This window comes from Eptatretus burgeri, chromosome 11 (genome assembly GCF_056783735.1).
Source record: "Eptatretus burgeri isolate ZD-2024b chromosome 11, Ebu_testis_v1, whole genome shotgun sequence".
Classification (NCBI taxonomy): Eukaryota; Metazoa; Chordata; class Myxini; order Myxiniformes; family Myxinidae; genus Eptatretus; species Eptatretus burgeri.
The window spans coordinates 61175748-61188760 of record NC_140971.1 but is presented as its reverse complement, the minus strand read 5'-3'; the positions used below and the strand labels follow the sequence as shown (position 1 = coordinate 61188760).

Genomic DNA, 13013 nt, shown 5'->3' with positions numbered 1-13013 from the left:
AACTACAATATACTGATGTAGATATGTAACTTTGTTTCCATTAACACCTCTCTGTCTTTGGCTCTCTCACTCTCACTCTCACTTTCACTCTCACTCTCACTCTCCCTCTCCCTCTCCCTCTCTTGAAATGAAATTCCCCTCTCTCTCTGAAAGGACCATCTGGTAATCTCTCTAATCTACTTTCCCAACAATCAACTTGAAGAATTTCAGCCACTCAAATGCTTGGGTCTCACTATCAGCCATGATCCCTCTTGGGCAAATTACGTTTGTAAGGTAGCCTTCAAAGCAAGTCGTCGACTGGACATCCTCCATCGTGCAAAGTCCTTGCCTTGCACACCTCAACCCTTATCCACCTACAAGGCCTTCATACCCAGCACGATGGAGTATTTTTTGTATACAGAGTGAAGACTCATGCAAGAGGGGTTGGTGCCCCGACCTCACACTTTGCCTCACACTGCTCTCCCTTTTGGACAGGCACCCCTCTCTTTCATTCTATCACACTTTTCCATCGAAGACAGGTCAGTGTTCTCTTTGTCTTCTTTCTTGCACCTTCTTTCTGGTCTTACACCCTCTCTTTCTGTGCTGCCCCCCCCCCCACAACCACCAAGATTTCTGGAGAGTGCATGTGGTCCACCAACAACCCCTTTCTGGTAAAACTCCCAAAATCTATAATCAGTACTCACCTCCACTCTTTTGTTCCTCTTTATTTCCCCCCCTGTGGAACCAGCTTCCACAATCTCTTCAATCTCATTCACTCTCCCAGGGCTTCAAGACTACAGTTCACCACCATCCCCCATCCAAAACCTGAAACCATAATATATTTTTCCCCAACGTACCATCATGTCTGAAAGACTCGAATAAAATAATCCCTTACTTTTTACCAATGATCTTGTCTACATGTTTATGCCTGAGCTACCAAAAAATCAAATTGCAAGTAAATGCCGTCGATACAAATTTATATATCCACAGACTGATCAAGATCTGAGTTGAGGCTGGGTGTGGTGGCGGGCAGTTTAGCACAAGTCAGGCCATAACAGGTAGGTTTCGGGGTCTGCCTTCTGGACTCAAAATCTCTCGGGTTTTAGGGGCTCTTTCTTGCATTCTCGCTGTTTTTAGGCACCATTTTACAACACTTTCAGTCAGTAATTGCTTCAAAAATTGACGAATTACAGTAAATAAACAAGTAAAAAAAGACATAAAACGTCATAGCCCCTGTTGTTTTAGTAATTATGCTGGATGGAGTTAAAGAATTAGCCCGTATTTATGTACAACTAAAATGGCCACCAGTTTTCCAGTCAGCCATCTTTGATCAGATCGCAAAATAAAGTGAGAGTCACGTGTGTGCCATCATGTGCTGTGTTTGTGCCAAATCTGAACAAAATCAGACCGTGCACGTCTGAGAAATGGTTGGGGACACATTAAAGTAACAAAATGGCCACCAGTCGGCCATCTTGGATGTCATCTCAAAAAAAGAATCACATTCTTATGTAGGCCATCATTCCTTATCGGTGTGCGCAGTTTGAACAAGATCGGTAAAAGCATGTCAAAGAAATGGTTGAGGATGTGTTTGAAACCAGGTTGTTTTTTTTTATTTGACAACTAAAATGGCCACCAGTTGGCCATATTGGATCAGATCTCAAAAAGGAATGAAGTGCATATGTAAGACATAATTTGTTATTTGTGTGCTAAGTTTGAACAGCATCGATAAATGCATGTCCGAGAAATGGTTGAGGACGTGTTCACCATTGTATTTTATTTCAAGTAAGGTGGCTGCCAGTCTACCAGTTGGCCATCTCTTATCAGACCACAAAATGAAGCTAGGTGCAACTGTACACCATTGTGCCCTGTGCTTGTGCCAAGTTTCACCAAAATATGACCATGCATCTCGGAGAAATGGTCGGGGTCACGTTGAAGTAACAAAATGGCCGCCAGTCGGCCATCTTGGATCTGATCTTGAAAAAAAAAAATGAAATCCTTATTTAAGCCAACATTCTTTGTCTGTTTGCCAAGTTTGAACAATATCGATAAAAGCATGTCCGAGAGGTGGTTGAGGATGTTTTCGACACCAGTTTGTTGTTTTTTTTACAACTAAAATGGCCGCCAGTCGACCATCTTGGATCTGATGTAGAAACAAAATGATGTGCATATGTTTACCATCATGTGTTGTTTTTGTGCCAAATAAGAATAAAATTGGTCTTTACATGTCCGTTCCAAGGCCGCATGCATGCACGCACGCACGCACTGACACGAAAATCGAGACCAAATCCATAAGCCCCCGTTGGACTAAGTCCAATGGGGGCTAATACAAATCATGTTGTAATACCTTGCACTGTGAAATGTAACTGTCTTCTGGAAGAAGGTCTGGATCCACCCTTGGTTCTCATATTCTACCCTGATCTTCGCGTCCACACTGACAAATATACTTTTATTGTTGTCACGGTGCCTGGTGTTGGCTTAATGTTTGGGGTGGCTTGGGATCCTCGGGTCCTGAGTTCAAATCCCGCTCATCTGTTGAATTAATACCAGGTGTGGTTGACTCTGCCTGTCATCCTTATGAGGTTGGCAAAATGAGTGCCAGCTTGCTGGTATACTGTGTCGGAGTGGAGACCCATCTAGGATTGTGCCCGATAGCCAAGGAGACTGCTTAGGCAACACCGACGCTCTGCGCAGAGTATGGTCCCAATGAATGGATGGATGGATTGTCACCTTGTCACCTTGTCACATTGTCACAATGAAAACAACATAATTAACACATTGTCATGTTGTGTTCTTTCTCACCATCTCCATATTACAGTAGCAGCAGTTTTCTATCTGTCCTGTCTGTCTGTCATGCTACATCTTTATATCTGGGATGTCATTATGGCATAGGAAGGCTGACTCGAACATCCGCCATTTATATTTTCATGCAGTTTTGGCTGAACACATCATTCAACATGTCATAGTCACGATTACCATGCCCTACCTTTGCGTTTTCTGTTCAGTGTTAACCACCATCTCATATATTCTCCCATCCAGAACCATGACCTTTTCTACCCTCGTAAACCCACCCTAAACCCACCTCCTTCAAATTCCCTGTTTTTCTTGCTGAAAAAAAAAACTTGACACTGAAAGACTTGACTGGACCAGAGCTTATTCGACAAAATAATGTTCTCAGTGGCTGTGTTTTTATCATTTAGTCGTCCTGTGTTGCATCTTGTTTGTTTGTCCATGTGTGCAAGATGTGTGAGTGGCAACTCCATTACAAGCCGTATATCATATTTAACACAAAAAAAAAAAAATGCATTTCGGTGAATGGAACTTCCGAGTTCCATGTTTCAGTGCATTTGTGTTTTCTCGTTCATCAATTATGTGTGTTCACTACGATTGTGTGCTCTGAATTGGATTACGTTTTCAATCTTCAAGTTCGACTCAGTTTTCAGGATGACAACAAACTCTGAAAATTGCCCTCTGATTAACGCTGGGCTATGGTTTTTTTGTGACTCCCGGGAAGTTATCACATAATCAGCTGTCGTTGGAGATAAAAATGGAGGTGATCAAGATGCACGATCAGCATAAGATGAGCTGCAGAGTGATCAGCGAGACGCTCAACATGCACGGTCATCACTGTGGAAAGACACAGATCCAAAACATCACGGAGAGGAAGAGGGATTGGATGGAAGAGTTTGAGGGCAATTTTTCTCTGAAACAGAAAATAAAAATTCGCAAGACAGAAAACAAAGAGATCAATGCATTGCTGTATGAGTGGTTTTAGGACACAACTGCGAGAATGTTTCCTGTTTTTGGTCCTCTGCTCCAGGAGATGGCCCTGAATATCGCCAAGCAGTTCAAGGTTTCTGACTTCAAGGCATCCAAAGGGTGGCTTCAAGCTTTCAGGTGGGGACATAACATCGTCTTCAGAAATATGAGTGGTGAGAGTGCTACAGTGCTATAGTGTTGACAGTGCTACAGTGGAGGAATGGAAAGTCAGGGTTCCTGAACTTCTGCTGGTTATGACCTACATGACATCTACAACATGGTTGAGACTGGCCTTTTATTTAAGGCATTGGTGGACTCAACGCTCCATGTCAAAGATGAGGACTGCTCCAGTGGGGAACATTCCAAGGAATGTTTGACTGTGATTCTGTGCACCAATGCTCTTGGTGAGGAGATACCTCTCATTATTGGAAAGTTCATCAAGCTACATTGCTTCGGAAAGCTGGAAAGGAGGACTTCTCTGTGGATTACCATGCGAACAAGAAAGCATCGATAACGAGTAACGTCTTCTAACTGTGCATGAAGAAACTTGACCAGAAAATGGGATGCCAATGCAGGAGATCTTGAAGTTGCTGGACAATGCCCCATACCATCTTCACTGCCAACTGAAGAATATGAAGTTTCTGTTTCTTCCCAAGAACACCACTTCAAAAACACAGCCAATGGATCAAAGAATCATTCAGTCATTGAAGCTGAAGTTCAAGAAAAGACAGCTGAGAAACATCTTGCAAAAACTTAACACTGAAAAAGATTTTGACTGGACCAGAGCTGATTAGGCAAACGAATGTTTTGCAAGCCATATATAGGATCCATCCATCATGAATAGATGTGGATGAGGACATCATCCAGAAGTGCTTCAAGAGCAGTGGAATTGGAGCTTCACATGCCAATAACATGGAGGCAAACAAAGATGAGGATGAAGAACTGAACTCTGCCTGCAAAGACACTATCCAGTCGACTCAAAGCGAACTTGTGACTGTAGATGCTGGAATCGCAACAACATCTGACAATCGGCTAGCAGCTACCATGGAGGATCTGCAGTGCAGGCGAGCTAACAATGACGAAGATAAAGAAATGATGAGCGAAGAGAAGGACGATGAAGAGGGGAAGTATGAGGAGGATATCACTTCACCTGCAGAGAACAAGAACAAGAGCATCCATGAGTTTGCTGCAAGCCTTGTTGACATGAGGCCTTTTCAGTGAGCACGGATTGCAGTGCTTTGCTGGAGAGTTGCATGGAGATGGAGGAAAAGGTTGAGGCTGATTTCTTTAAACTGTGCCAAACATTTATGCAGACAACACTCCTGGACTGCTTCAATAAAGTATGATGCTTCCTGACTGCCGAAATGACACAGAGTGAGATGAGAATTCATCAATATATAAAATAATTAAAAGAGTAAATAAAGGTCACCAAGGAAGGTTTGCTTGCTGTATACATTTGGGTACTTGTTCTTGAATATTTTCACTGTACTGCAGACAATTGGCAGGCCACAGAAGAAAACTAGATGGTATTCATAGAATGCTTATCCTACGCAGTCTTATCCCAAAACAAAAAAAAGTTGTTTTGGTTGCACAAGGGAGTGCCAGTCGCATGAGTGTTGCAAAGTGCTCCGATGTCACTAATGAGATGTCAAATTGATATTATGCCTTATCTCTACTTTTGTCCATTTCACATGAAAATCTGAATTTTTCAGCAGTTGGTTGGGATGTGGAACGCAACACCTCTTATCGGGACTGTCCCGCCCAAATTGGGATGGTTGGGCAGTATGTATTCGTTGCTCAATGTTCCATAGGATTATTGGATGTGATTACAAAGGGGTGTGCAACATCTCGTTATGCATGTGTCAGATTTTGAAGCTTATGTGGACTTGTGGAATCTAATGAGGCAAGGCTAATTGTGTTGATATGAGAAAAATTCAGGTATATTTGCGCACAAAGAAGATAAGATTGAGCATTGGCTTGAATGCCATGGACAACAAGGGAATCATTCTTGGCTCATCACACATACAACTTGGCAGGAAGCAACAGAAAATGCTGCACCCTTGTAAATATTGCAGTTTCTTCTCATGTCAAGGGTTTCATTTTTCCAAAAGCCTTTGCTGCTTTGACACCATGGAGTATGTATGTGTGTATTGTTTGTAAAAATGAAACTTCCAGTTAAGTTGTAGCTACACTGCGATCAATCGGATCAGTTAGCCATCACGACTTGCAAAGGAAATCAATCCACGGACCTGGTTTTGGTTCATTGGCTGTCATTAGCATGGCTATCCACCCCATGTGTGCGTGTGTGTGTATTCTGACTTTTTTGTTTGTGCCCTTGACAGCCGAGTGTGGCACATCATTGCATGGAAGCGAAGGGAGTTTGCTTTCTCCTGGATACCCACGTCCATACAGTGGATCACACTCATGCATGTACAGCATTACAGTAGAACCAGGTGGTGGCATTCGGCTTACTGCCATCGAGTTCAATTTGGGTCAGAAAGACTTCCTGAAGGTCAGTTGGAGTGAGACTTTCTATAACCACTTTGCTCTTTTCCATTTTATCTTCTTACATCACAACTTAGCATCCCATGTGTTTCAAGGTTTCTTTTTTGTATGCAGTTTTCCTTTATTTTTCTCTTGTTTAGACAAGGGCTGAGCTTGTGTTTTGGTCTTATGTGAGTAAAATGCTGCCTTTGATATCTACAACACTGCACTTAAGGGTCTGTTGGGTGGTCGCTAGACCACCCTTAGTCTCAGGTTTTCCGTCTGTCTGTTTGTTTGTATGTAATGGACAGCTCTGGAGGCCAGAGAAGTCAACCAATTTTGATGAAACTTGACTGGTAGGTTCATACCAGGATCTAGTTGTACGCTTTTGAGCATCGTTGCTATGGACGCCACTGTTGCCGCGCAACGGGACTTTGAAATTTTTGAAAAAATCCGAAAAATCTTTTCATATATATTTTTTGTCGAAAATAAAAAATCGGCTTATGCGCTTTTATGCGCACTATAATCAACGTCTTTGTCAAAAAATCTCGGCCCGATCCGTCAAAAACTATGACTAGTATGCAATTATATTACTATATGCTTTCACCCCAACGTTCGCGTTGGGATTCCCTAACGTTGGGTTCGGGAATCGAACACAAACGATGAATGGACAGTTGCTCGTCATGTTTCTATATGGAACAACGAACGGCAAAAATGCCATCTGATGTGTTCTCTTTCCTACATATTTCAAATTTGCCTTAGTCTAGCGACCACCCATGTCACCTACCGGCTTGTTTGTATATTACTTTAAAAAAAAATCATATCGATTTCCCCGACATAATATCTAGAAACTATCAAAGACGTTGAAGCTGACACATAACCATGTAGTGTAAATATAATTACTGATTATTGTTTTCATTATGATAACTGTTACCGTATTACAGACGTTGGGGGTAATATGGAAGGGATTGGGTTGAGACCAGTTTATTGGAGCAGGGTGAGAGGGAAAGAGGCCAACAGAATGTAGGTTGGCAAAGAGTGGAAAGGAGAGAAACAATGGAGTGCATTGATTCCATGCTTCCTTTGTGTTATTGGCACAGGGAAATGTTTCCCACTATGAATAATATAGGCTCAGGAAAAAAAAAATACAAAATGGCAAGTGTGAGAAAGAAACGTGCTTAGAATTGTGTCTCACATTGGTGTAAGCCAGGAATGGATTAAAAAAGTAATTTAGAACTTGATCGGCTGCAGATGAAGAGGGCTACCAGCGTCAGTTGCTGCGTGATTAACAGCTGGAGTGATTGATGTTGCGATTGCTTCAGAAATGACCACGCAGCAGTATACCAGGCAAATTACCATGCAAGCAGCCTGAAAAGTTGTTTACGTCTCTTTGTTCATAAGTCAAATGGATAAGGATAACGATTCATCTCAGAGAATGAGCGAGTAACGCACACTTCAGATATTTTGTTCACAACTCGAGGGTGACTCGGACTACTACTCTTTTATCTGAGCTCATCACGCACCGTTGCCTGCCTTTTTCTCAGGTACATGATGGAAAAAACACTTCCGCTCCTCACCTCGGCACTTTCACGGGAGCCTCTATGCGAGGTGTCACCCTCAACAGCACGTCTAATCATCTGCTGCTTGAGTTCAACAGTGATAATTTGAGCTCCCAGCAAGGATTCAGGTTGACCTACAAAAGTGAGTGTCATTTTATGCATTGCAGTTCCTCAAAAACAATTGTGATTTATGGTGTGAACAGTTTATTTTGTGCTTATTTCACTCAATTAGGCATATAAAATTTAAGTGCACGTTGTTGTCATTGTGTGTGCCCTTTTGGAAAGAGACCGAACACCTGATCACTTTCCAAGCTGTATGTTCTGTTAAAAAATGAAAAAACACATCACCTGTGTGGGGTTTTCATGTTTTTGTAGTTTCAAGTCAAATCCTGAACCATAAGGACCTGATTCTAATATTTAGATTGTTTGCTTGGAAGTTCTAGAAGACATCACACCCCCTCCATCAAAACGCACTGCATAAAAAAAAAGTTTCCATCAGGCGCATGGTCAAGCTTACACACACCACTCTATTTACGGTAAATAGTTTTCACAACTGTGTTGAGTCATCCTATTCCGAGACAAGTGCTTTCTTTAATATGTTGAATATAATGGAATTAAATTATTTTCACACAATGTAGCATTTTAATGGAGTTCTTGTAAGCACAGTGAAGGTGAAAGCACACTCCCAAAATCACGACGGGGATGCAAATTAACATTTCTTTTTCTGCAATGTCGAAGACTCGTGGAGGAGCTGTAATACAAATTATATACATGCATGCAGACAAATCCATGCAATACTGGACTTTATTTTAGAGAAATACGGCCACCGATTTTGAGGGAAGTGATGTCACTTCCCAGAGTATTCTGGGTACCAGAGATGCCATGTTTATGACATCACTTTTCTCTCTGAACTCAGTGGTGCAACGATGGAGAAATTTCCTCCTTTCCGTAGATGCCAACACATTTGGATTCCTGTGCTCTATCCTTTAAATGCTAAGCAGAAGGCAAAGGAGCATCACATAACATATTTTTTTTTTTTAAGTCATTATTTTGACTCGGGAAGGGTTGGAAGTGAACTGCCGGCTTCACAGCCACAGAGTGGATGATCTAACGATTCTAACCGTTATGCCACCGAGTCTGTTTTGTTTCAAAAGTATAACTGGTTTATTTCCATTCAAGAACACATATACATTGCCCATATTTTTAAATTTCCCACATCTCATGCCATCCCCAATCTTGTTAAATTCACCTGTAATCACACTCACGATTGATTCTCTCTACCCCTCCGCTCCCCCTTTATCACACCCCATAATATTCCATCATGCTTTGCCCAAGACAGTGGAAAGACAGTTCCATAAATCAAACACATACACTTGGAAGAGCTGACAGATGTGAAAAAGTGCCAACAATGCAGGAATTAGTAATTGATTATCCTTTGCATAACATTAAAATTTGGCCTTCAAAATGAAAATGAAATGAAGTTGGGCCATTTAAGTCCTGGGTGAGCCTCATTCTGTATCCTGACACCCACTGTGTTATTGAGATTGCAACCAAAGAAAATGTACAGTCGTTTATAGTTTTGTGTTCAAATCAGCTGAGCTGAAAAAAGATCATCCAACAACATAAAATAAGGCAATTATCATGGTGTATGTTTGTCTGATAATTATTGAATAAAAAACAGCTAGGCCAATTTAAACCACATTTTGCATACATGCTTAGGGTAACCAGAGCCAGGTCTTGAGCATTAAATAAAACCTTTATACTTTCCTGCCCCCTCTCACCTTCGGCGAGTGTGGGGAGACGACTTGCGATTTTCGACTGCACATGTGGAACAGTGTAATTGGTTTCCTGACCTCTGCTGGAGAGAGGGGGTATTGATGGTGGGGAAAACTATTCCAGTTCTGATAAACAAATACTCTCGCTCATGGAGGGAATGGGTGTTACCAATTGAAAAAGTAGTTTGTTCCATAAGTACATCACTGCTCCAGCCCATGACTCCACAATAAATATTTCATGAAATTGTAACATTTATCTCTTCACTCCCTTATTCAGTCTGTTAACAATGATTTTTTTTCCAACCGTTGAAAAACAATAAATTAGTGTGAGAGACAATGATTGCTCCATTCGTCGGAAAATACTTCTGACCTTCCCGTATTTAACCACAATTGATGCTCATTTTTGTTGTGTGCTTCTTCTACCTTGATTGTTCTCAAGGTAAGTGTGTAGTTCAAACTAAATGCTTTTCATTACCTCAACTGGTGATGTAATCTGTGAAAAACTGGCTGATGTGGCGAGTCATTTTCGTGTGTGTGTGTGTGTGTATGTGTGTTTGTGTGTGTTTGTGTGTGATATATATATATATATATATATATATATATATATATATATATATATATATATATATATTGTTATGGTTCTCGGAACCGTATGTATACAAACATACAGTTGTCCCGATGTTCCTTATTCCATTAAGTATATGAGGCCCCGCGAGGAGGAGTGATGTAAGCGACATTTTTTAATGATATGATGATGATAGGCTCAGATGATAGGATAAGGGTTAAAATAGTGCTATATGGCATTAACTCCAAAATGGCCGATGTGTCCCTTACATCACTCCTCCTCGCGGCGCCTCATATGTGTAGATAGATCCCTTCCTTGTGTGAAGTGGGAGACACTAGAGTGCATTGCGATGGCTTTTAGTTCGGTTGATAAATCATTTCTCCCCTTTTATGTTGAACCACACTACCTTCCTCTCGCTTTCCAAGGCAAAATCTTTGTGCAGTACCTTTTTGGCGAATCCAGACGCGTGGAGTGGGCGGGCTTCCTGGCATGGCCAAAATTCTGCCCAGAAAGGGTGGACCCCATGGAAGCCCTGGCCAACCAGGGCGGACAGTGACATCTGCTTCGTCAAGGCCCCGCCCCAACCTTGGGGATCTATAAATTACGACACCTTTCTCAGTCTGGTTGTTGTTCTTTTCGGGGGTCATTCGTTCAGAGAGGGTGAGCTGGAAAGTGAGTCATCTTGAGAGGGTGTGGGCGAGTCGGAGAGTTCGTTGAGAGTGAGAGAGTGAGAGACCCAAAGACTCGGCCTCATCGCGGGTAATACCCAATGATCCTGGGTGCCTTGGATCCCACATCGCGGAGCCAAGAAAGGTCCGCACACTGTTTGTGACTGCTCTACCCTATGACATCAAGCGTCGGCAACTCCACCTGCTCTTTCACACTTTCAAGCCCCGTTCATTCCCTGGACTCTGCGCTCTCCACCCGGGCTCCTCTGCGCACACACGAACTCCACACGTGCGGCTGTGGGCCGAGCTATGCGACCATTGTCTGGTGCCGCACCACAGAGCATCCCTTTCACCGAAACTCAGGTACCAAAAGAACTGCGACCCCAGCTCACTCCCTCCCTGGCTACAAGGATCCTTTGCCATTCGTCTGGGTTTATGTAGTTTGAGTGTGCGTCTGAGTGTGTGGTGCCGTCTGGGAAGTAGTACTGTAAAAGTGCTCTGATCATTGTAAATCTTGCCTGTATTCTCGCGATAAGTCTGCTCTGTGTCCTTATTTTGTAAGTTGATTGGAAATAAATTATTGCAGAAATGTTTGCAGTTCGTTTTTGTCTTTTCCTTCATTGGTCCAGCATGGTTCGGATCTGAGTTTAGCCGGGTCTTTATCCCCGATAACCTGTTCATTCTCGCCGGTACGTCCTTGGTAGTTCCGCTCAGCTGCATCCGATCCGGAGTTCATAGTTCGTAGTTGGTACTCTACCGTAGTTGGTAGAGTGATCCGGTTCAGGCAAGGCATACCGAGGGCGTGGTACCCCGGTAGTCGAAATGGGTGGTTAATTAGGTAAATTGATTCGAGACAAAAAGACCCTACGCCACGCGGTTGAAGTATTGGCGTCCACGGTCGCTTCAGTGACCCGCCGCGTCACGGAATTATCCGTGAGCGACGGCCTACAATTCCGGGATTCTGGTGGGAGACGACGTAACCTCCCCCACCTGGCGGTCGTTCTCGCCACCGGACCCTGGCACGCAACAATATGTATACATATGCACACCCACACACATACACATTCGTAGAATAGCCATTGAGAGTAGCCGCATTGGCTTGTTGTGGAATATATATATATATATAGTCGCGAATTCACGCCCGCCGGCGTGCGAGCGGCCACGTAACTCGAATCGCGGCACGTCGCCCACCGGACGGACAATTCTGTCGTGACCCTCTCGGACTAACGCCGGGAACTAATCACGGGTGGGCCTTTCGGCCTCACCACGATCGTGCCAATCGGCCCCCCGCGTGGGATAGGGTTGTTCGCCAAATTCGACCTACCTAAGTACCCACACGGAGGGTAGACCGGGCGATCGCACCTCGCCGCAGGTCGACTCCTGACACGGGCCACTTAAGCGACCCGTTCTGTACTATCGGGACAACCGAGCGGTGTTAACGTCTGCCTCGACGGTTCCGATTAATTATCAGGCGTATTAAGCCCACTACCAACCCTTTACGTGAAGCAAGATGGGGATTCAATTGAAGAAAAGACGAAGCGAAACGGGAAAAACAGCTCAACAATGAGGCACATTTATTCCGCGGCACACGGAAAGCACACATATACAATTACAACAATTATGCACCAAAAGCAATTGCAACAAAAGAAACACAACAATGCAGATCTACTACCGACTACGCGAGCACACGGCAACACTTACACAGTTTTACTTTACAGACAACACATATACTCGCCGACAACACATATACTCAAAAGCAAAAGAAAAGGGCCACCCTCAACGACAAGGGGACAGACGGGGCCTGTGGGCGCGAGACCGGGTGGAGCCTACCCGTCTTGTGATGAGCCGCAAATGTGGCGGCGGTGCCTCGACTCCGTGCTCCTCCGCGGGTTTCGTTGACACTGCTTGGAATGGGGTGGGAAAGGGGCCCCCTTTCCGCACTATCTCAGCGCGGGGGGGGGGAAAGGGGGGAATTGTTGATGCTCTGGGGAAAGAGGATAGCTGGCTTTCTTGGGTCCCGCGACGAGCGACTCCACTGCGACCTCGACCGTGCTCCCGGCTTCCCCTCTCTGCAGCTCCCGGACAGACTCCGAACCCCGACAGACTGACTCTCCTCCAGACCCGTCTTGACTGCTGCTGCCACACTCTGCCGCTGCCACACTTCTCCAACTCGCCTTGACTCTTCTCCAACTCCCTTGACCGAAAAACTCTCCCGCTGCCACACTTC

General features: G+C 43.9%; 1 protein-coding gene across 4 annotated transcripts in view; it reads left to right on the top strand.

Moving 5' to 3' along the window:
• Window positions 1-13013, top strand: part of LOC147017206 (CUB and sushi domain-containing protein 3-like) — an 879227-nt gene that overhangs the window by 510194 nt on the left and 356020 nt on the right. For all 4 annotated transcript variants that reach the window (XM_085846657.1, XM_085846658.1, XM_085846656.1 and 1 more), the window contains 2 exons: window positions 6078-6247; window positions 7764-7920. In XM_085846657.1, the coding sequence (XP_085702783.1) occupies window positions 6078-6247; window positions 7764-7920 (327 nt within the window). The remainder of the gene's footprint in view (window positions 1-6077; window positions 6248-7763; window positions 7921-13013) is intronic.